At 44.6% G+C, this 25,533-nt stretch overlaps 1 protein-coding gene across 1 annotated transcript in view; it reads left to right on the forward strand.

The window, feature by feature from the left end:
• Window positions 1-25,533, forward strand: part of LOC124804977 (acetylcholinesterase-like) — a 115,600-nt gene that overhangs the window by 54,989 nt on the left and 35,078 nt on the right. Inside the window, exons 5-6 of the mRNA XM_047265368.1 lie at window positions 10,731-10,916; window positions 24,706-24,905. Of these exons, the coding sequence (XP_047121324.1) occupies window positions 10,731-10,916; window positions 24,706-24,905 (386 nt within the window). The remainder of the gene's footprint in view (window positions 1-10,730; window positions 10,917-24,705; window positions 24,906-25,533) is intronic.

The raw sequence follows: 25,533 nt of genomic DNA on the forward strand, positions 1-25,533 counted from the left end.
ACACTACACTAGTAGTGTCCCTGCCCATTACACTCATTACTTGCGACAGACAATCTTACCAAGCCCCGTAAGAGTTCGGGCAATGAGTCTGCATCCAGCACAGAAGAAGGTCAATGGCCGGTTAGCCTTAACTATGTGAAGATGGTATCTGTTCTTTCGGACATGTACCACACACAATCATTTTTATTGTACTTTAAACTTACTTTTTATTCTCACCATCTTCATACCATCTTCAGATCGTGACATAGCAGATGACATTCTGCTTTCCCTGTATGCGGTACAAATCTTCGGCACAGTGCCTCTTTAAACATCAGACTCTTCGGCTTGTTGGTTACGGAACCACCGGCCATACGAGCGCCAACAATTTTCTCACGTTCGAATTCACTTAGCTCCGACATAATGAACTTCCAGTTAAGAAGTAGACTGTTCTGACCACAACTGACAGTTCCAAAGCATTGAGGACATGGTACAGGTACCATTTATGGCCACATACAACAGCGCAACCTGCGGTTTTAGCTAGCACTTGCATTTATGTTCAAGCATGCATCTCTCCCGATGTTTCCAAAGTTTTCTCGTCCCCTGTATGTGTCATTTTTCCGTGTATATTGTAGTTTCCGCGCAGTCCAGACTTCCCGTAGGTAGTTACGAATAATCCTGTTCCTGAAATGATTGCATTTACAGATCCGAATACTAGCATCCAATACTCCATATTCGTATGATAATCGTGTAGTCGTGATATCGCGACTAACGGGAGAAGCAATATCAAAAAGCGGTAAAGCACATCGTCGATAGTCCACGATCTTTCTGCTGTCGAGTTCCAACGTGCTGGTGGATGTTTCTCTTCCTTAGACGAGACGTAACATGATCTTCTCATATACAACCAAGATTCACACCGAGATCTGAATTAAAACTCATTTCGTAATGTTTCCTTGTACACTTCTAACCGCTAAGTGCGGTTGTGCCGAAACATTAATTAATTGCATATACAAACACATGGCGCGTTTTGTACCACTTTGGCTTTTGCTCCAAGTTGCCATCACGGAGATGCAATTTTAATGGACAAAAACGTGCATTGTACACATTTATTTCTATGGGTCTTCGGTGATCGGTTTCATACCAGCTGCGTTACACTTTGGATTTATTGATGATTTTATGGGGCAGGCTACCATACTACTGCTCTTCAACTGAATGACGTTAAACATGTACATAACCTTTTCTACGGTTGAGATATAAAAAAATTGGTTTATAGTACAATAAAAATGATTGTGTGTTGTACTTTACCGCAAAATAGAGAGGGTGATACTGTAGTCGGTGTTAAGGCGATGACAACTGTCATGACAACGGTAAATCCGGCATGTCCTTTGAAGTGATCTACCAACAGATGATGAATGTGTTGTAAGGATGGGAGGATAGCGGAATGACAGGAGTAGGACAGTGCAGATAAATAGGAGTAGGATGTAATACTGGGCCGGGAACAGAGCCGTATAAACAACTGTAACCGGAGCAAGAAGGAGCGAGAGTGTGTCAGGATGCTCCGAAAGGTGTTGGGGCCTTGATCTAAGGAGACGTTCTGGGAATTACAGCAGATTTTCGGATCAGGAAGATGGAGCCTGTCGAAGTTGCCTTGCAATAAAATGTGATGTAGAGGACCCACCCTGATAGCAGAGTGCTATGACGCTGCCTCCAGGATTCGAGGAGACGAGCCAAACCTAGATCAAATCCATCTCACGTATTAACAATGAAGGCTAGCGAGCCGACCAGCCTAGATGTAGTATTTAGGCGGTTTCTCAGATCCTGCTAGGTAAATTCCGGGCTGTTACCCAAGTCTTGTCTCAGATACACCCTACACAAATATTTAGCAAAACGTTCTCACATTCGAACGTAAAACTTACTCTACACGCAGTCAGATGGGGTAGACTCAATCCGTCGCGATGTTAGTGTTGGCTTTAAGAACCTCGTCATTGCTAAAATCCATATAACAGTGCCGATCCCCTCCAGTACACCTCCTGCAGTGTGCTGATGACACCACCTTCCTTGCCCTCGCTCCTACCCTTCAACGGTCCCAACGCTTTCTCCAGAATCATCTTGACCTTTTTGCCGCATGGTGTAACCAGTGGCACCGAAAATCAATCCTTCCAAGACCCAGCCAATCATTGTAGGTCGTACAACTCGTTCATTCCAGCTCCTTGATTTTTCCGTTACCATCTGCTCCGTCCTGTCCGTCTCTCCCCCTCCCACACCTACCTTGGCCTCATCATTGACCGTTACCTCACCTGGATCCCTCATCTCTGCTCTATCCAATCCAAAGCCCACAACCGCCTCTGACTCCTTAAACTCCTCTCTGGCCGGACATGGAGGCTGAACCCCTCTACCATCCTTTGCACCTGCAAATCCTTAATCGGTCCCATCCTCTGTTATGTCAGTCACACCTGGATATCTGTCTCCCCCCCCCCCCCAAATTCTGTAAGTCCCTCTAGATCCTCGAGCACCATGCACTCCGCTTCGCCTTCTGTACAAGCCTCCCATCTCCTATGCAGATCCTCTATAACCTGATTCCTCTCCCCCATCTGCTCCTTTTCCTAGAATGTATCTGCATGCTCTACACCTCCCGCCACCTTTATCCTCCTCATCCCCTGCTTGCTCCTCTCCTCTCCCATCCCGCCTGCTGCCAGACATTCCCCATTCTGTCCCCCCTACTTTCCAACTTCACACCCTTCGTCTTATTTCAGGTGGCTTCCACCAACTTCCCCTCCCATATGATGTCCTCTCTCCCTCCCTCCCTCTGTACTTTTCCTGAGCTCTCTCTCGCCCCTCTTCCATTCTGTTCTTCCCTGCCCATCCTCTCTTTGACTCCCTTCTCTCCCCCAAGTCCTTTTGCTTTCCCCTCCACTGCCTTTCCCACTCCTTCTCGTGTCTGCTCTGCCCTCTTTTTCTATGTCCTCTTCCTCCATAGGCTCCCCCCTTTCTTCTTTTTCACTCCTGCCCCTCCCCCCCCCCCCCACACCTCCATCTTCCGCCGTGTCGCCTACCAGTGAATGTTCACTGTTGTGTGTCCCCTGTCAGTGTAGCAAACAGCCACCATACTATCGATTGTTGTGTTTTTTATTTTGCGCCAACAGATGCCAGACTGTCGCCGTGTTATTTAATTGTGCCTGTCTACTTAGTGTGTGTCTTCATCTGCATCGACAATGCCGTGTTTTTATATTTTAAATTCCGCAACTTTCTGCCATTTTAGTATTATTAACGAAGTCACCGTTTTATCACCTTTTTTATAGTTTTGTACCTTACCATTGTTTGTTTAACTCTTCTCTCGGCTGTAGAGCAGCGTATTAAGCTGCTGTCAGCCCGCCCCTACCCCAGTGGGGGGTGGGGAATCGAAAATCAATAAAGAAAAAAAAAGTGGAGATACGTGGAAGGACGAAGAAGAAGAGAGGCTATGGTGTGGAGGTCGATTGCTGCTCCATGTCCCTGGACTTTCTGTGTCTCGCACTTGCTGATTGAGCGTTTCTGTCCACATGGTATGCGTCAGACGCCATCTACTGGTGAATGTTTGAACTCGTTGCTCCAGTATGTCGTTATCTGTGCCGCAGCTGCTGTCATTTTCCGGATTAAAAGCTGATGGTCTTTGTCTCAGTTGACGCTGTGCTAGGTAAAGAGTTTGTTACCTTTCTTATATTGTGTGGGCACTTCATGGTTGTCTCCAAGCGCTTGGGTGTCTTGAATCTTTATGGACTACGTTATATGTTGTGGTATCGAACAGGGATACTGAAAATTAAATTGACTGTTAAAGAGTGAAATCTGGTGTAGAATCAGGAAGAAAGGCAATATAAGGAAACGTATCACCAGAATATGGGACAGGATGATAGGACCTGTGTTAAGAGATCAAAGAATAACTTCCCAGTTACTAGAAGAAGTTGTAGGGGTCAAAAAGTGTAGGGGAAGGCAGTGATTACAAAATCTGCCTCAAATTTTCCAAGACTCTGTTGTAAGTGCTATTCTGAGGTGAGACTGCCATAGAAGAGGAAGTCGCGGTGGGTGATATAAAGTCAGTAAAAAGTTTACCCATAATCAATATGGGATTGCGCTAGCGCCGACGTGTAATGCTGCCCTGATCGAACACTGCACTCGTGCTCTGTTACACGGGGGCTAACAGGCCTCTCAGTTTCCCCAACTTAGGTGGTACTGTGCCCGAAATATAATTCGTAAAGTCTTTGTATGTCCATTTTTCCAGAGATGGCTGCATGACTCGGTTGTTCGACACAGGATTTCAACTGAAACACCTTTCAGCCGTCTAGTTTCCAAACCTATTCTATTCGGCTACCAGTTTCGGTGATTTACTACGCCATTTTCAGACCCCTGACCAATGTGTAGGAAGATTTCACCTCCTTTCTGGCCCTGTTTTGACCAGAACTGAGGTGAAATCCTCCAACACATCGGTCAGGGGCCTGAATATGGCGTTGTATATCGACGAAACTGGTAGCCAAATAAAATAAGCTTGGAAAGTAGACGGATGAAAGATGTTTGATTTGACATCCTATAATTCGTAAATGCTAGACCCTGCGGCCTCTACGAAAAATTGATTTGATTCTTCTCCAGCGTGGGTTTGTTGCCTATTCGTCAACGCCATTCACCCACTGCACTGATGAAACAAAACATTATGACCATCCGCTTAATGAGCCAGCCGCTGTGGCCGAGCCGTTCTAGGTGCTTCAGTCCAGACCCTCGCTGCAGCTACGGTCGCAGGTTCGAATCCTGCCTCGGGCATGGATGTGTGTGATGTCCTTAGGTTAGTTAGGTTTAAGTAGCTCTAAGTCTAGGGGACTGATGACCTCAGATGTTAAGTCCCAAAGTGCTTAGAGCCATTTGAACCATCGGCTTAATGCGATGTTGGTCTACCACTGAGTTCCCATTTTACTGATCATAGCTTCGACAAGTTTTTGTCCGATTTCCGGAGATATGTGGCACTAAATGTCTACGCACAGGTCACGCAGTTTCCATAAATTACGGACTGGTGGTTTGTGGACGATTGATAAGAGTTCCTCATGCGTTGCAGCAGTGTGCGCTGAACGATGTGCTCCGAAACACTTGCGCATGCACCAGAATTGTAGCCTGTCTTCCAATCTGTCATATATCTCCATTTATCCCGCTTTACAGAGCCCCTCTGACCTTCACGTTTTGAGACGGGGCATGAACGTCTAACATCTTGTCGCCTAGTAGTGGGTTCACCGTCCTTGAAGCACTTTCCATAGATGCTCACAACAGTAGCACGCAAACAGCGGAACAGCTTCCCAGTTTCCTAGATGTTCGTTGACAGGAGTCGAGCCATGACTATCTGTCAAAATCGCTAATGTCATTGGATTTCCGGCTCGTATCGTCAATGGCATGGTTTCCCATTCATCTCTGCTACGCTTATACATTTTGCTTACCGCGTTACATGCCTTCAACGCGACTTTGTCTCGTGATGCGCAGTAGCCACATTTTTTTTACTCAACTGTGTATAAAGTTGAAAGCTACTGCTAGGTTCTAACATTAAGGGGAGGTTTACTATCTTTTGGTTCAAAAAATCGATTTTTAAATGCATTTTTGGATCCATAAAAGTGTTTAGAATCCACCCCTGAAACTGATTTTACGAATACGGAACGGAAATATTTGTTATTCGCGGTTGAACAAAAAAAATGCACGTGCCTGAAGTCCCCCCTTTTCACGCACCAGTTTTTCTCTTTCGGGGTACGAGTTATTGTACCGGTGTTTGGGAGGAAACACACAAAATTCAAATGAAAGTTTGAACGTATGTGTTTGAAAGTTCACCTCCCAGCATTTGCTTTCTGGTGCGAAGACTGTGGATATTGCGACTTTCCTGGCAGTGAGCAGCTTCAACGAAGGGTATTCAGCAATTCTGAAGGCCATGAAAACGATGGGCGTCACCCTGGGACTCTATTCGGCGCAGTGCGTCAAGCATTCGGACGACCTCCGGATTCAAGCGGCCGAAACCCGCTTGTCACCGGCCGTACGAGCAGCGCAGGATGGCCCAGATCAAGCAGAACGCCCTCTATGAGGAAGAGGAAGGACTAGTTTATGGATCCGGAATAGCAGATTCAACGTACGTGGCATAATATTGCATTTTTCTCGAAATCACGTTTTTTTTTATTGCGCAGTATGGTAACTTCAAATCTACTGAACCGATTGGCACGATTCTTAGTTTCCGACGAAGGTAACTAAATTGTCTTGGAGTTGTACCACTTTTATTCCGATCCATCAACTATAAATATTTTTACTTGGCCGACGTAGTCGGAAAATCGATGAAAAAATCCTATTTTTTTTCAAATGGCCTCCATTTTGTTTCCTATGGTCCAAATAACTTATGCGAGGTGCAACTCCTACAGAACCTTATATACTTCGCTAACGTCAACTCAATTTTGATTCCAGACGAGCCGGCTGACCTGTGACATAGCGCGCTTGGAGGTCTACATCGAAATTTTGTTTCGTTCCGACTGCACTTCCGCCTTTGCTCTTCGACATTTCCGGTCGAAAAATTCCAGTTTGTAGAGGAAATATCAATAAACATTTTGACCAAATTTGACATTAATACCTATAACACATCTCGAGAAAAAAAAATTCTCGAAGAACATGCTTTTTTCGGTCCAAAGATAGTAAACCTACCATTAACCTAAGAGTACACAGCATATTATGTCTCTGATTCTACTGTCCTGGAAACAACCCGTTATATGAAATTTGACCCATAAACGAGCAATAATGCAATCTGAATGCTATTAGTAAAACACGCGGAAGTGAACCAACCAACACAACGAAGTAATAAAGGGGCACTTAACGCAAGTTAAATCAAGATAAACTGCATCCTAAATCTTCAACTGTTCTACTACAACCTGCCAGAGTTAATGTATCACTACTTGTAGAAGTGATACGTGCCATGCAGATGTAAATGCACAGAGTATTTTATAATGCCTAACGAATGGAAGATGTCTCATTTTACAGCAAAATCGCGAAGAAATCTTCGCTGCAGCACTTGTCTTGAAGGCCACTAGAACTCGTCTATGCTGAAGAGAGTTTAGGAACTATTTCAAATACGTTGTACGTAAGGGTGGTGCTTTCATCTACAAAACCTGAATGGGCACATGCGGGGACGAGCATCAAAGATCGGAGGAGTAAAAAGGACTTCGTGAAGAAAAGGATTCCGAGACAGCTGAATTTAAATTCAGATATTATTGAGAAAATAGACACAGAAGCTCATGAATAATACATACGAATGTTTTCGAAGGGAACACGTGGTTGTACAGAGACACGCACTTACAAAAAAGAGAAAAATAGACCCATATTCATAACAACACCCGTAATATTATTTAATGACTGGGAATGTAGTGTGATAAGCCGCTGATATGCTCGGATGAATCAACGAAAAGCTCATATTGATCCATACGTATTCTAATAAAGACGCAAATCGAACGAAGAAATAATCTTGCTCAGGTGGTCCCCAACTGCAAAGCATGTCACATGAATAAATATTAAACAGCACCAACACATAATTACGTCAGTGCAGTACAAGCAGGACGCAACTGTCTCACCAGGAATACTGGACGATATAGCTTAAAAATGCCCGTTTAAGAACCACAGTACAAATGTCTATACTTCACAAGTCGGCAACAGGTAGAAGACGTTCACAGCCGCAGTGTTGCTTACACTAGGGTACTCAAGTCGTGGCACCAAGCAATATGACTAGCTGGCGCAACCCAACGTCAAAGCGCTTATTCGGGACTTGCTTTGCACCACCCAACTGAAGATTAAACTATTTTTAGTAAACAGGATTTTGACTATAGCATTTTTGAGTCACGAAAGTGCATAGCCACTCGCATAAATGATAGTGGTTTGTATTGCTTTCAAGGTAATTGAGCTAGTGGGAATTGTTCGTCTTTTTCATCTGTCTTTTTTCTTACTGGAATTTGTAGCTACTCTATCTGTCGTATCGTCTGGGCTTGAACATGCCACCATCCTAGAAGGATTTTAATGAATAATCATCGCGTGGTGTTGCAGTTCTTCTTGTTAATTCCGTGCTTACTGCGTAAACAGGAAAGAGTAATTCCGCCTGATGCAAGACACTAACAAAACAAAACAGAAAAAATGTGTCTTGCAAAGGTGGAATTACTCGTTCCAATTTTAATGAAATTTACCCCGGTAGGTGAAGCTTACGTAAGTGTATCACTTATTGTCTTGTCGGAGCTTAAACAACCGAGAGCGGTAGCGCAGTGGTACGATATTATCCCCGCACTTGGGAGGTCTGTGCTTCAAATACTCGTCCGGCCACACAAATTTAGATTTCTTGTACTTCCCCTACATCATTTAAGGTTTGCTGAAAGAAGAAGGTTCTGCTCCATATCTAATGATGTAGTCGTTGATGGCACGTTAAATCTCAATGTTCCTGTTTTCTTCACTTACAAACTTGGGTGAACGTCCACGGTTTGGCTCACTCCCGTGGAAATTCGTTTCCTGTGAGTGACTTTTGGACGGTCATCAGCGTGTAGTCCTTAGAACCATGAGCTGCCTATGATGTGCTACAAACTACAACGTACATCAGTATCTCCAACTCCATCGGCAATTACATGAATGACTTGACGTACAGGCTGGGCAAAAGTCTGGGATTGTTTGCTGATGATGCTGTGGCGTACAGTAAGGTGTCGCAGTTTGGTGACTGTAGGAAGATACAAAACGACTTAGACAAAATTTCCTGTTGGTGTGATGAATGGCAGCTAGCCCTAAATGTGGAAAAATGTAAGTTAATGCGGATGTGTAGGAAGATCAAACATGTAATATTCGGATACAATATTTCTAGTGTCCTGCTTGAAACAGTCAAGTCGTTTAAATATCTGGGCGTAGCGTTGCAAAGAGATATGGGGTGGAACGAGCATGTAATAACTGTGGTAGGGAAGGCAAATGGTTAACCTCGGTTTACTGGGAGAATTTTAGGAAAGGTGGCTCACCTGTAAAGGAGACCGCCTATAGGCCGCTGGTACTGCTCGAGTGTTTGAGATCCGTAGTAGGTCGGATGGAAGAAAGTCATCGAAGCAATTCAGAGGCGGGCTGCTAGGTTTGTTGGAGGTACCTTCGGAAACTCAAATGGGAATCCCTGGAGGGAAGGCAACGTTCTTTTCGACAAACACTATTGAGAAAATTTAGAGAATCAGTTGACTGCTGATCGATTCTGCTCCCGCCAACATACACTACTGGACATTACAATTGCTACACCAAGAAGAAATTCTGATGATAAACGGGTATTCATTGGACAAATATATTATACTAAAACTGGCATGTGATTACATTTTCATGCAGTTTGGCTGCATAGATTCTGAGAAATCAGTACCCAGAACAACCACCCCTTGATACGCCTGGGGATTGAGTCAAACAGAGCTTGGATGGCGTGTACAGGTACAGCTGTCCCTGCAGCTTCAACACGATACCACAGTTCATCAAGAGTAGTGACTGGCGTATTGTGATGAGCCAGTTGCTCCACCACCATTGACCAGACATTTTCAATTGGTGAGAGATCTGGAGAATGTGCTGGCCAGGGCAGCAGTGGAACATTTTCTGTATCCAGAAAGGCCCGTACAGGACCTACAACATGCGGTCGTGCATTATCCTGCTGAAATGTAGGATTTCGCAGGGATCGAATGAAGGGTAGAGCCACGGGTCTGAAATGTAACGTCCACTGTTCAAAGTGCCATCAATGCGAACAAGGGGTGACCGAGACGTGTAACCAATGGCACTCCATACCATCACGCCGGGTGATACGCCAGCATGGCGATGACGAATACACGATCCAATGTGCGTTCACCGCAATGTCACCAAACACGGATGCGACCATCATGGTGCTGTAAACAGAACCTGGATTTATCCGAAAAGATGACTTTTGCCATTCGTGCACCCAGGTTCGTCGTTGAGTACACCATCGCAGGCGCCCCTGTCTGTGATGCAGCGTCAAGGGTAACCGCAGCCATGGTCTCCGAGCTGATACTCCATGCTGCTGCAAACGTCATCTAACTGTTCGTGCAGATGGTTGTTGTCTTGCAAATGTCCCCATCTGTTGACTCAGGGATCGAGACGTGGCTGCTCGATCCGTTACAGCCATGCGGATAAGATGCCTGTCATCTCAACTGCTAGTGATACGAGGCCGTTTGGATCGAGCACGGCGTTCCGTATTACCCTCCTGAACCCACCGATTCCATATTCTGCTAACAGTCATTGAATCTCGACCAACGCGAACAGCAATGTCGCAATACGATAAACCGCAATCGCGATAGGCTACAATGCGACCTTTATCAAAGTCGGAAACGTCATGGTACGCATTCCTCCTCCTTACACGAGGCATCACAACAACGTTTCGCCAGGCAACGCCGGTCAACTGCTGTTTGTGTATGAGAAATCGGTTGGAAACTTTCCTCATGTCAGCACGTTGTAGGTGTCGCCACCGGCGCCAACCTTGTGTGAATGCTCTGAAAAGCTAATAATTTGCATATCACAGCATCTTCTTCCTGTCGGTTAAATTTCGCGTCTGTAGCACGTCATCTTCGTGGTGTAGCAAATTTAATGGCCAGTAGTGTAGATGTAGAATTAGTCTGTAAACATGGTAGTGCCCGCATCGAGATCACTATCCGTTCTATGGCGGTAGAGATTTGGTACAAGTGTTTACACGTTCCTCCTAAAACTGATGTCCCTTGACGCAGGCTTCCTGAGCACCGGAGACGAGGCGGCTCCCGGCAACGCAGGCCTGAGGGACCAGATGCTGGCGCTGAGCTGGGTGCAGCGCAACATCGCGGCGTTCGGCGGCGACCCTGCCAGGGTGACGGTCGGCGGCGAGAGCGCGGGCGGCTGCTCCGTGGGTGACCTCATCATCTCGCCAGCAGCAGCAGGTAGTCTGCCGTCCGCTCACCTCACGTTCACCACGACCCATCCGAGAGTATTCGGACAATTATTCATTTACATCAGCGAGCGACGCGGCGCAGTGGTTAGCACATTGGACTCGCATTCGGGAGGACGTCGTTTCAATCCCGGGTCCGGCCATCCTGATTTAGGTTTTCCGTGATTTCCCTAAAACGCTCCAGGCAAATTCCGGGATGGTTCCTCTGAAAGGGCACGGCCGACTTCCTTCCCCGTCCTTCCCTAATCCGATGAGACTGATGACCTCGCTATTTGGTCTCTTGTCCCAAACACCCCCAACCTAACCCAATTCATTTACATCGTTTTTCCCTTTTATTTAGGCAGACGATAATCACATCTCTCACTCATACCACAGCCGATTTCTACTATAAGCTTCAATCAACTTCAGATCTACCACTGCTGGCCATTAAAATCACACGGAAGGATAGCAGATAACGGGATATTAAAGGTTTCCAGAAATGACTGCCAATTGTACTAATCGTGCGAGCACCAAATAAAGTACACCTGACAGTAACAATGGCCCTAACATGGATGGGTATCACGCCGAATTGTGGTTGATAGCCGGCCGGAGTGGCCGAGCGGTTAAAGGCGCTACAGTCTGGAACCGCACGACCGCTACGGTCGCAGGTTCGAATCCTGCCTCGGGCATGGATGTGTGTGATGTCCTTAGGTTAGTTAGGTTTAAGTAGTTCTAAGTTCTAGGGGACTTATGACCACAGCAGTTGAGTCCCATAGTTCTCAGAGCCATTTGAACCATTTTTTTGTGGTTGATAGACATATACATGTTCCACGCTGCTTCACCTCAAACATAGTGTTCAGCGTGCTAGTATATTGGCAACCTGTGACTAGGTGTCAGGTTCAATACGTCACAAACATAAAGGCTCTTGTCTAAATTAATGGCTATATGAACCAGAGATGGTTGTGTGGTGTGTACAATATTATCCCACACCATCACGCCACACGTTAGGCCCGCATCACGGAGAAGAATGCAGTCTAGTATCGTTCACTCTCTTCGGAGCCAGCCGCGCGGGATTAGCCGAGCGGTCAGGGGCGCTGCAGTCATGGACTGTGCGACTGAACCTGGCGGAGGTTCGAGTCCTCCCTCGGGCATGGGTGTGTGTGTTTGTCCTTACGATAATTTAGGTTAAGTAGTGTGTAAGCTTAGGGACTGATGACCTTAGCAGTTAAGTCTCATAACATTTCACGCACATTTGAACATTTTTAACATCTTCGGAGCCTCGACAGACGGGTATGTCCGACGAATTAGCGTACACATAACTAGCACTCGTCTGAAAAGACGACTTGGCCCCATTCTTGTGCCCCGTGCGTCGTTGCTGAACACACTGACATCGGCGAGATTGCCGGCCGAAGTGGCCGTGCGGTTAAAGGCGCTGTAGTCTGGAACCGCAAGACCGCTACGGTCGCAGGTTCGAATCCTGCCTCGGGCATGGATGTTTGTGACGTCCTTAGGTTAGTTAGGTTTAACTAGTTCTAAGTTCTGGGGGACTAATGACCTCAGCAGTTGAGTCCCATAGTGCTCAGAGCCATTTGAACCATTTGAATCGGCGAGATTCTCTCTGCTGCCGCGTCAAAGGAAACCGCAACAATGCTCGCCGAGACGACAGTCTGTGGTGCTCCATACGCCGGCACACTGTCGTTGACTTGCCGACCGTGGACTCTGCGGCCCCATACCGTCAACGTGATGTCTCCGACTACAAATATTTTAGCCATGACATTTTGGACTGTTGAAGGAAGCCGCAACATTGAGGGAGGCATTGCTCGGAACCAGCACAGTGGAAAACTGGCTACTGGGAATTGCCACTGTATCTGTAGCACCTGCACAAGGGTCGGAAACGCCATGGTAGGAAAGTCTACGGAGCCGCACAATTCGTGTGCATACTTTTGTTGCTGCAAACCTGCCTGTAGAAGTAACACCACTGGCCAGAATGACGTCAAATTGCAGCGGAATACTATCGGAGAAGGGGGAAAGGGTATGGCAGAAGAAAAATAAATAGCTAAAGTGAAGCAACAGATGCCGCAGTAAGCGTCATAATTTAATAATGATCCACCAAAAATGACAAATGAATCATACAACAATGCCTGAAGTGTACGTCTGACGATAAACAAACTGTACTCCTCAGTGTGCATGGGTGTACAGATGTGATACTGTTAGTTACGTAAGCCCATCCACCATGACAAAGTCATATCACATCGGATGGGAAAAACCGGTTCCTAATTGTCCTGAGGCCAAAAACAGCCTAAAAACCATCACTCATATCAGTTTTTAACTGTCCCGAGGCCAAAAACCGCATAAAAAGCATCAATCAAAATCAAATCGGGCAATTAGTACTGGCGCAAAGCATAATCGATATGCTGTCCACCGTTTTCTGCAGCAAGCTGACATCGAGAAACAGAATGTTCCACAACTGCTCTAAGTGTTCCCGGGGTCACGTACAGAATGTGCTGCGCAGTATGCGCCTTCAATGCAGCTAAGTTTGCAGTCGCAATACTGAACACAACATCTTTTAGATAACCCCACGGCCAGAAGCCACACGGATTAATATTAGGTGATCGGGACGGCCAGGCCTTAGGGAAATGAAGGATGTTTCGTAGGATTTTACGCACCGTCCTCACGAGTATGTCTAATGTTCGGGCAATTCTCCATGCACTACAAGTTTGCACACCACTACTCGTCTCCACCTGCATTGCTGTGCCCACGGCTTCCACCGACGTCGAATCAGTTCGTTTCCTCACTCTACCAGGTTGCACAACAAAAGAACCCGTCTTTTCGAATTTCCGAATCATTTTCTCCAGACGACAGTCATCGGACCAACGCCTTTTTTCAAACCCTTCAGTGTATGGAACTTCTGCTCAGCGACGTGTGCACAGTCATCATTCTTGCAATACAGCTTTACAAGCAAAACGCGATCCTGCATTCAGACAGTCAAGGCGAACGTCGCCCTGTACCCGGCGTGTTTATACCAACTTTTATGGATCGTGCGCATGATAGGTGTTTTTATTTACGTATTATGACACATACAGCGCCATCTATTAATAAATTTTCACACTATTTCTTTTTCTTTTACCATACGTTTTCCTTAATCTTCAATTATATTCCGTTGCAATTGGACGTAATTCTGACCAGTGGTGTTATTTCTACAGCGTTTTGAAAGTTTGACTTCAATTATAATCACCCCGTATTTTGATTCATGATGCTTGACATCTGTAAGATCCAAAATGGCCGAGGGCGCCATACACCTGTCGTCTCGCCGCAGTTGAATTCCTCAAATGCGGTGTATATAATCCTCCTGAATCTACAGATTCGATATTCGAAAGACAAAAGTGGAATCCATCCAGTGCGAGCAGCAATATCGCGGTACGATAAACGGTCTCGGTAGGCCACGATTTTGCCGCTACTGAATCTTGGTACGTCCATACAGAAGGCATAATACCATCATCTCACAAACAACCAACATCCAACTGCAGTTTCTGAATAAGAACGTTGCGTAATCTTTCCCTATACAAAGAATGTACATAGCGTTACTGGTACGTACTTCGTGCAGTTGCACCGAAATGCTGATCACTTGCATGTTAAGGCATACAGCGATTAGACAAAAATATGAAAACCTCACTAGTAATGCATGCCTGAAGATAAATGGAGATGTTGGCCAAGCCTGCAGGCAGCGCTGTCGTGTCTGACCACGATCAACGCCTGAGCAATACCTTCAATATGTTCCAAGTGTCAGTCGCAGCCAGAACTGTGTCCTGTGTAGACGTGAGCGCATGATGGCGGTGCTTAATGAAGTCCAACGTGGGGAAATTATTAGTGCTCGTATAGTGGGGTGCTTCTGTAATTCAGATAGCCGAACCGTTTCATGTTTCAACAGGCAGTATATCGAGGGGTTATACCGCATACACGAAAAGCGGAAAACCTCATCCGCTAAGTCACGACGCCGATGAAAGTGTGTGGAGTGACTGAGACGGACGGTAACTGAAGAGGGTTTGGCGAAAGACAAGAGGACGGCTACTGAAAAAGTCGCTGCAGTACTGAAGTCGTACCCGCCAACCCAGTCAGCACCAAAAGCATCACGACGTAACCTTCATTAGCAGTGAAAAATGGCTCTGAGCACTATGGGACTTAACTACTGTGGTCATCAGTCCCCTAGAACTTAGAACTACTTAAACCTAACTAACCTAAGGACATCACACACATCCATGCCCGAGGCAGGATTCGAACCTGCGACCGTAGCAGTCGCGCGGTTCCGGACTGCGCGCCTAGAACCGCTAGACCACCGCGGCCGGCATTAGCAGTGAATCGCAGGGCGAGCTGGAATTACAAAAGCACTCACCAGGGATGCAAATGTCCGTAATAGAAAAACATGTTGCAGAAGCCACAAAATGAAATGAAATGATCGTATGGCATTGTTGGCCGGGAGGCCCCATGCGGGGAAGTTCGACCGCCGTATTGCAAGTCCTTTTTAGTTGACGCCACTTCGGCGACTTGTGAGACATCCAGTCTTCAAGAGGCACAGAAAATCCGTGAGCCCGCCGGGAATCGAACCCGGGACCTCGAATGCAGGAATCAAGAACGCTACCGCAAGACCACGAGCTTCGACTTTGGAATAACTAAAGAAAGTAATTTTGTCGCATAAGTCTTGTTTCAATCTGACAGAAGATGCATAAATATTCAGTCAGATCTTGATCAGATTTCAATGTGGTGCAGAGACTGGCAACTTGCTCTAAATGTTCAGAAATGTAAAGTTTCGCACTTCACAAAACGAAAAAACGTAGTATCCTATGACTATAATATCAATGTGTCACTGTTGGAATCGGCCAACTCATACAAATGCCTGGGTGTAACACTTTGCTGGAATATAAAACGGAATGATCACACAGGAGGTTCACTCGTGTGTGAAGCAGGTGGTGGACTTCATATTGGTAGAATACTGGGAAAGTGCAATCAGTCTACAAAAGAGATTGCTTTCAAATCACTCATGCGTCCGGTTCTAGAATATTGCTTATGTGTATGGGGCCCGTAGCAAATAGGACTAACAGGGAGTATCGAACGTACACAGAGAATGGTAGCACGAAAGGTCACAGCTTTGTTTAATCCGTGGGACAATTATTACTCTACAACCCACCACGTATAGCTCGCACAGGGATCGTGAGGATAAGATTAGAATAATTACTGCACTCACAGAGGAATTCAGCAATCCTCCCCGCGCTCCTTCAACGTGGATGGAGCGGAAAGAAATTCTAATAACTGGTCCCCATACGCCACTCTGAGCCTCCGATGCAGACTGGTTGTTGGCAAGAGTGAAACGTGGTGGGGGTTCGGTGATGATTTAGGCAGCCATACCATGATATCCCGTAGACTGCAAGGTTACTCTGCAAGGTCGCGTTACTGCCAACGATTTTGTGACTATTTTGACTGATCAGTTCTGTCCCATGCTACAGTTTTTATCTCCCATTGGTAGTGCTACGTTTCGTGATGACAGGGCCCATGTCCACACAGCTCGCATCGTGCAGGATTGCTTTGCTGATCACGAAAACGAATTGTCACATATCCCTCGGCCACCAAAGTCTCTGATCTCAACGTTATTGAGCCTTTGCGGTCTGCTTTGGAGAGAAGGGTGTGTGATCGCTATCCACCGCCACTACCGGAACTTGCCACTATTTTCCAGGAGGAATGGTTTAAGATTATGTTTATAATCATATAGGACTTGTACTTATCCACACCGAGACGACCGGACGGTTTTCCTACACCGTATTAGGCATGGTAAAGTGCTGTGTTTATTTGTTTCCACTTTCTTGTCCAACCCTTGTAATACATTTCATGGCAGTTTGACGTTTATTGCATATCGCCATCTTGGTGTTGCATTGTTAATCAACAGTAATGTATAAACAGGACCGCCACTCGTGGTCTCGCTCTAGCGTTCTCGCTTCACGAGCACGGGGTCCCGCGTTCGATTCCTGGCGGGGTCAGGGATTTTCACCTGCCCCGAGATGACTGGGTGTTGTTGTGTCGTATTCATCATCATTCATTCCCATTACGGTTGGAGAAAGAAAACGTTAAACCAGCTCCATTAGGACCTTTCCTACTACGGCTGTGCAAGTCTCCCGCATCGTTCCCCTACGCTCTGTCAAGAAGCATGGGACTTCATTTCCAATGTATAAACAAAGTAAATCAAACTGACTTTGATCAACAAACAAATAATAACATGGTAAAATGAAGAGATTTAAAATATCTTTGTGCCGGGCACAGGCAAAAATTACGGAAAGAAAGGTTGGCACATCCTCTTATCTGCTGTGCTGGACCAGGCACAACTGCATTAAACAGGCACTATTGACTACGTGGCGTGTTTCCAGACTGAACGAATCAGCTGAAGTACATGACCAGAACGGCGTCTTAGAGAACTCACCATGAGAGGCAGAAAGCAACAGTGGAACCAGAAAAGTTCCAATATTTGTCGTTCCAAAACTTTCCGCGGTTGATGGACGATTCGCAAAGGTTGCGCTATTATTGGAATACAGTCCTCCTCTTACGGAACAGTCCGTTCGCTGGCATTTCGCAGATGCACTACAGCACAATTGGCATCCGTATTGGACGAACCAGAAGACAACGATGAGAAAGAGAAGGTGGCCAGTCAGAAGCTGATCTTGCACCGCCTTCACTCTGTTAGTATCTGCCTGTCGAATATGCTCAGCGCTGGGTCACTTGCAGCTGTTTTCAATAGTTGCACTCCACACAGAATAAACCTTTTCCGTAGGTGACAGGAGTCCGACTCTTGTTTTCCCTTCTCCAAGTTCCCTACTCCACAGAATTGCGTTAACGACAAACTATTCATGCAATTAGTCTCTACTCATCTTGTCACTAGTGGTACAAACCACACATTACTCTCGTTCTGTGTCGAGACCGCACGCTGTACGCAGCAATGCCAAATGTTGCACCACAACAGGGCCACTTGAGATCTGTCCGCTGTCGGACTGTCTAACGTGGCGTGTAAAAGTGTTTGTACATGAATATGCAAGAGAATTGGACATGATAAACGATGCACTTTCGCGATAAAAAAAAAAAAAAATGGCTCTGAGCACTATCGGACTTAACATCTGATGTCATCAGTCCCCTAGAACTTATAACTACTTAAATCTAACTAACCTAAGGACATCACACACATCCATGCCCGAGGCAGGATTCGAACCTGCGGCCGTAACGGCCGCGCGGTTCCAGACTGAAGCGCCTAGAACCGCTCGGCCACTCCGGCCGGCTTGGCGATAAAAACATGATTACATAATATTAAATACTTTTTAATTGAAAGTAAAATAAATATGAACCACAAATCAGCCGTATTTTCCAATAAAATGAAATAAAATAAAAGATCGATAAAATGTATGTAAAATGAGGAATCTTGACGTAGCGTAACATGACATTAAAATGTACTTCTAGGACAGACAATTAGTAAGGAAACAAGTCATCAACATAACGTGTTTAAAAAACTGGTAAAATATCAGAGAAGGGGGGTGATAAACATAAGTTAATTTACAAAAACAGCAGTAAGTGAACGGTCAGCTATTGTTTGTTCATGTATCCTAAACCCAGATTTCTCTACAATGAACGGTGGTGCGGTATGTTGGCGAAGTTTCCATTGACAATTATTTGATTGAAACCTTCATTTTCAATTTCCGAAGCAGACAAATAAATTGTGCGGAATGGTATGAAACAAGCTCCACTTAGTTGTCTGTAATAAATAAAATTAATAACACTGACGTATCAACTGGAAAAGTTGGGAATAAGCTGTACTGTTTGCAAACCCAACAGCTTAATCACCTCTTCATCTCGCTCGGTATCCCTGATAGTTATCGACGTCTCAAAATGCCTTCCTTATACCAACTGCGCCGTACCAACACTACGACGTCTGTTTTACGAGAACGCTGCTGCGATATTTTTGTTTATATAAGGGAGAGTTAATCGAAAATGAGACAGATGGGAGGAAAACGAAGTACAGTAAACTGTTTATTATTTCATGTTATTTCGATTTATCTCCAAAAGATAATTCTTTTGATTGTTGTAGATTTTATAAAGGTTGTATTTGGCGAAGATCACAACACAGAAAACAGTGATTACCAGTTTCAACCGCATAAACGTTCACCTTCAGATCATCATACAAACATGCGGTATCTAAATCAAGAAAATAAGTAAGACATATAATCACAACTGAGTTAACACCCCTAGGGAAATCTCAACTTACAGTCGTATTTACAGTATACGTCTAAGTGTGTAAAACAAATTTAAGAAACATCGCTGTATTAATTTGAATATAAAGTTAGCCTTAATGCCCGATCACAGAGTTAGTCAAAGTCATCTATATGAAGGTAGCAAACAGACTTATCATATGTGCTCTCTCTTTCTCCTATGAATCCCACATGTGGGCCCACCTCTTCATCTGATAGTACCATTTGCAACGTACGTCCTTAATTATTTGCTGGATATATTCTGATCTCTGTTTTGTTCTGTAGCTTTTACCCTCTTCTGTTCCCTCTACTACCGAGCGAGGTGGCGCAGTGGTTAGCACACTGGACTCGCATTCGGGAGGACGACGGTTCAATCCCGTCTCCGGCCATCCTGATTTAGGTTTTCCGTGATTTCCCTAAATCGTTTCAGGCAAATGCCGGGATGGTTCCTTAGAAAGGGCACGGCCGATTTCCTTCCCAATCCTTCCCTAACCCGAGCTTGCGCTCCGTGTCTAATGATCTCGTTGTCGACGGGACGTTAAACACTAACCACCACCACCACCACCACTCCCTCTACTACCATGGAAATTATCCCCCGATGTCTTAATAGGTGTCCTAACATCCTGTCCCTTCCCCTTGTCAGTGTTTTCCATATACTTATTTGTCCGCAGCTTGTGGTCGTGCGGTAGCGTTCTCGCTTCCCGCGCACGGGTTCCCGGGTTCGATTCCCGGCGGGGTCAGGGATTTTCTCTGCCTCGTGATGACTGGGTGTTGTGTGATGTCCTTAGGTTAGTTAGGTTTAAGTAGTTCTAAGTTCTAGGGGACTGATGACCATAGATGTTAAGTCCCATAGTGCTCAGAGCCATTTGAACCATATACTTATTTCCTCGACGATTCTGCAGAGAACCTCCCCATTCCTTACCTTATCAGTGAACTTATTTTTCAAAATTGGTCTGTAGATCACATCTCGAATGCTTCGATTCTCTTCTTTGCCGGTTTTCCCACAATCCATATTTCACTACCATACAACGCTGTGCTCCAAATGTACATTTTCAGAAATTTCTTCCTCAGATTAAGGTCTATGCTTGAAACTAGTAGACTTCTCCTGGCCAGGAATGCCCTATTTGCCAGTGCTAATCTGCTTTTTACGTCCCCATTGCTCCGTCCGTCATGGGTTATTTTGCCACCTAGGTAGCAGAATTCCTGCATCGTATCTACTCCGTGATCACCAATCCACATGTGCATTGTAAATACGACTGCAAGTTGCCATTTCTCTAAGAAATGACGAAGTGTCTCCCTTATTCTCTTGGTTTGCGCATATCTGTATCCGCATCTGAAGATGACCCTACAAGCAACTGAAACTAGCAATCGCTATTTTCTACATTGGGATGTTGACCAAATAAAATACAATCTACAACATTTAAGTTTACAGATCGCTGTCTCTGTGCTGATTATGTCAGAAAATTACTGCATAATTTTTTTACCGGTGACCATATGAGATATTACATGTCACTATATATTCTACAAGTAGTCGATACTGTAGCTAGTGCTAATAAACATCAAATAAATTAAGACTGTGAAGAGTGGTTGAAAAATTAATGATACCCTGTTGCCCAAAGTGATCCACCATCAAAAAATGCTTATACAGGAGAGTAATATCTACATATTGGGTACTAGAAGATGGTACCATGCATAAAACTTGCAAAGGCGAAGGCCATTTATCAGTTGGAAATTACTGTATGACGTTTCCGGGCGAGAATCATTGGCGCAGATGCCGTTTCTCCCCCGGTCCGTGTACTGAGCCCTGAGCACTGGGGATGACTGTGCACTATAACGATGTACAGGTTCCCTCCTTACGAAATGAGGAGTTACGGGGAAAAACCAGCTTACGCGTGAAGACAGCACGAGACACTGCCTGTGTAAAATATTCGAAAAAATTATGTATTCAAGAGTAGTCTCACATTTAAGTGAAAATAATTTACTCAGCATGTCACAGTTCGGATTCTGGGAGGGTTACTCGACTGAGAATGCTATCTACACATTTACCCATCAAATAGTACAAGCCCTAAATGACAAATTATCGCCAGTTGGTATTTTTTGTGATCTCTCCAAGGCATTTGACTGTGTCACACTCTTAGAAAAACTCAGGTTTTATGGAATTGAAGGCTACACACACAGCTGGTTTGAATCATATTTATTGAACAGAAAGCAATAAGTTGTGCTGAGTAGCACAAATACTGTTGGGAGGATGGTAAATTCTAGTGAGTGGGGAGTTATCACAAAGGGAGTCCCACAGGATTCAATTTTAGGTCCTCTGCTGTTCCTTATTCATGTGGATGACCTCTCACTTAACGTTCAGCAAGCGGAACTAGTACTTTTTGCAGATTACAGGAGTGTTATAATAAATCCCATTCCAGAAAAAGCAGCTGAAGATATTTTTAAGGATGTCTTTCAAAGAATTATTAAGTGGTTCTCAGAAAATGGACTGTCCCTTAATTTTGAAAAAAACTCTCTATATCCAGTTCCAGTCTATCCGAATAGAGTCATATCAACTATTGATGTACCATATGAACAGGGCTCAGCTAACAGGGTAGATTTATACAAATTTTTGGGTGTTCACATTGATAACAACTAGAACTGGAAGAAGCATATTACTGAGCTTCTCAAACAACTAAGTTCAGCTTCTTTCACTCTTCGTATAATCGCTACTCTTGATAATAAACAGATCAGTCTCCTAACGTACTTTGCAAATTTCCACTCAATATGTCTTATGGAATAGTTTTCTAGGGTAACTCACCACTTAGATATAAGGTATTGATTGCACAAAAGAGAGCAGTGAGAATAATTTGTGGTGTTCACACAAGAACGTCATGTAGGCACCTTTTCATGGAGTTAGGTATTTTAACTTCATCATCTGACTACATATATTCACTGATGAAATTCGTTACAAATAATCCATCTCAATTCGCGAAGATCAGTGATGTTCTTACGTAGAACATTAGAGGGAAAAATGACTTTTCCTATCCGTTATTGAGGCTCTTAGTTGCTCAAAAAGGCCTACATTACTCAGCAACTAAAATCTTTGATCATTAGCCCAGCAACATAAAGTGTCTGGCAGGTAGCAGATCAAGTTTTAAATCTAGCTTAAAATCATTTCTTTTGGACAACTCCTTCCAGTCCATGGACGAATTTCTGTTTCAGAAACGGTAACAAAAGAAAAAAAAAACATATTGTACCTCTAAATGTAGTTGCATGTGTAGAACTAAAAATTTCAGTAATATTAATATTAGCTCTATTCATGTGTGTGTACACAGGGTGGTCCATTGATAGTGAACGGGCCAAATATCTCACGAAATAAGCATCAAACGAAAAAACTACAAAGAACGAAACTCGTCTAGCTTGAAGGGGGAAACCAGATGGTGCTATGGTTGACCCGCTAGATGGCGCTGCCAGAGGTCAAACGGATGTCAACTGCGTTTTTTAAGTAGCAACCCCCATTTTTTATTACATATTCGTGTAGTACGCAAAGAAATATGAATGTTTTAGTTGGACCACTATTTTCGCTTCGTAATAGATGGCGCTGTAATAGTCACAAACATATAGCTCACAATTTTAGACGAACAGTTGGTAACACGTAGGTTTCTTACATTAAAATACAGAACGTAGGTACGTTTGAACATTTTGTTTCGGTTGTTTCAAGTTCACAAGAACTTATCACTCTGAGAACGCATGCTGTTGTAGCGTGATTACCTGTAAATACCACATTAATGCAATAAACGCTCAAAATGATGTCCGTCAACCTCAATGCATTTGGCAATACGTGTAACGACATTCCTCTCAACAGCGAGTAGTTCGCCTTCCGTAATGTTCGCACATACATTGACAATGCGCATTGTTGTCAGGCGTTGTCGGTGGATCACGATAGCAAATACCCTTCAACTTTCCCCACAGAAAGAAATCCGGGGACGTCAGATCCGGTGAACGTGCGGGCCATGGTATGATGCTTCGACGACCAGACCACCTGTCATGAAATATGCTATTCAATACCGCTTAAACCGCACGCAAACTACGTGCCGGACATCCATCATGTTGGAAGTACATCGCCATTCTGTCATGCAATGAAACATCTTGTAGTAACATCAGTAGAACATTACGTAGGAAATCAGCATACACTATACCATTTAGATTGCCATCAATGAAATGGGGGCCAATTATCCTTCCTCCCATAATGGGTTCAAATGGCTCTGAGCACTATGGGACTTAACATCTATGGTCATCAGTCCCCTAGAACTTAGAACTACTGAAACCTAACTAACCTAAGGACAGCACACAACACCCAGCCATCACGAGGCAGAGAAAATCCCTGACCCCGCCGGGAATCGAACCCGGGAACCCGGGCGTGGGAAGCGAGAACGCTACCGCACGACCACGAGATGCGGGCCCTCCCATAATGCCGTACCATACACTAATCCGCCAAGGTAGCTAATGTTCCACTTGTCGCAGCCACCGTAGATTTTCCGTTGCTCAAAAGTGCATATTATGCCGGTTTACGTTACCGCTGTTGGTGAATGACGCTTCGTCGCTAAATAGAACGCTTGCAAAAAATCTGTCATCGTCCCGTAATTTCTCTTGTGCCCAGTGGCAGAACTGTACACGACGTTCAAAGTCGTCGCCATGCAATTCCTGGAGCATAGAAATATGGCACGGGTGCTATCGATGTTGATGTAGCACTCTCAACACCGCCGTTTTTGAGATTCCCGATTCTCGCGCAATTTGTCTGCTACTGATGTGCGGATTAGCCGCAAAAGCAGCTAAAACACTTGGACATCATGATTTGTTGGAGGTCGTGGTTGACGTTTCACATGTGTCTGAACACTTCCCGTTTCCTTAAATAACGTAACCATCCGGCGAACGATCCGGACACTTGGATATGTCGTCCAGGATACCGAGCAACGTACATAGCACACGTCCGTTGGGCATTTTGATCACAAAAGCCATACATCAACACGATACCGACCTTTTCCGCATTGGTAAACGGTCCATTTTAATACGGGTGATGTATCACGAAGTACATACCGTCCGCACTGGCGAAATGTTACGTGTTACCCAGTACTTATACGTTTGTGCCTATTACAGCGCCATCTATCACAAAGCGAAAAAAGTGCTCCAACTAAAGCATTCATATTTCCTTACGTACTACACGAATATGTAATAAAAAATGGGGGTTCCTATTTTTTAAAAAAACGCAGTTGACATCCGTTTGACCTATGGCAGCGCCATCTAGCGGGCCAACCATAGCGCCATCTGGTTTATCTTTTCAAGCTAGACAAGTTTCATTCTTTGTAGTGTTTTCGTTTGACGCTTATTTCGGGAGATATTTGGCCCGGTCACGATCAATGGACCACCCTGCATATCTTGTAATCTGACTTTTTCCCCATCATGTCGATAAAATAATCGGGAAAATGATCTACCAAACATGACATAACTAAAACTGGGAGTCACTACTCAGCGGGCTACACGTTCTTGCAGGGTTGTTCCAACAAGCGACTATCATCAGCGGGGAGGCGGTGAGCCCGTGGGGCATCGTGACGGACCCACGGCGGAGGGCGTTCGCCCTGGGCGAGGCCCTGGGGCTCAGCACCAACGACTCGCAGCAGCTGGTCGACTTCCTGAGGACTCAGGACGCGGCCGACCTCATCACACACGACGGTGACGTCATTCCTCCAGAGGTGAGGCAGTATTTTCTACTCGCATTCTAAGACGTCTACTTAGTTTTCTCTTCCCAGACGACCGATAATTCATTACTTTCTCACAATTTATTTTCTATTTCTCTATCAATATTATCCTTCCACTTCATTCTATTTCGTTCTATCTTGTAATTAACTGAAATGATTTTTAAATCTGATGTTATTTTGTCATTCCTTATTTTATCCATTTTATTATAAACCCTCACATATCTGATGAACTTCATCTCTGTTGCCTGCACACGTGTTTTTTTTTATCTTACTGTCCATAATTCGAAGTTACATGCAAGAGTAAGTACAACCACAACTTTGCAAAATTCCATTTGTGTTTCCGTTCTTGTTCTTCTTCCCATAGCTCTTCCAATCGTTTTTAGAAAACACATTTTAACCATCAGCTGTTTTACTTAAACTACATATCATCTAAATAAATTCCATTTGTGTTTCCGTTCTTGTTCTTCTTCCCATAGCTCTTCCAATCGTTTTTAGAAAACACATTTTAACCATCAGCTGTTTTACTTAAACTACATATCATCTAAATAAAACAGCTGATGATTACAAAGTATTTTCTAAAGTACTTAACGGCTGCTGGTTCTCACCTGATGAAAACATTAAA

This window comes from Schistocerca piceifrons, chromosome 7 (genome assembly GCF_021461385.2).
Source record: "Schistocerca piceifrons isolate TAMUIC-IGC-003096 chromosome 7, iqSchPice1.1, whole genome shotgun sequence".
Lineage (NCBI taxonomy): Eukaryota > Metazoa > Arthropoda > Insecta > Orthoptera > Acrididae > Schistocerca > Schistocerca piceifrons.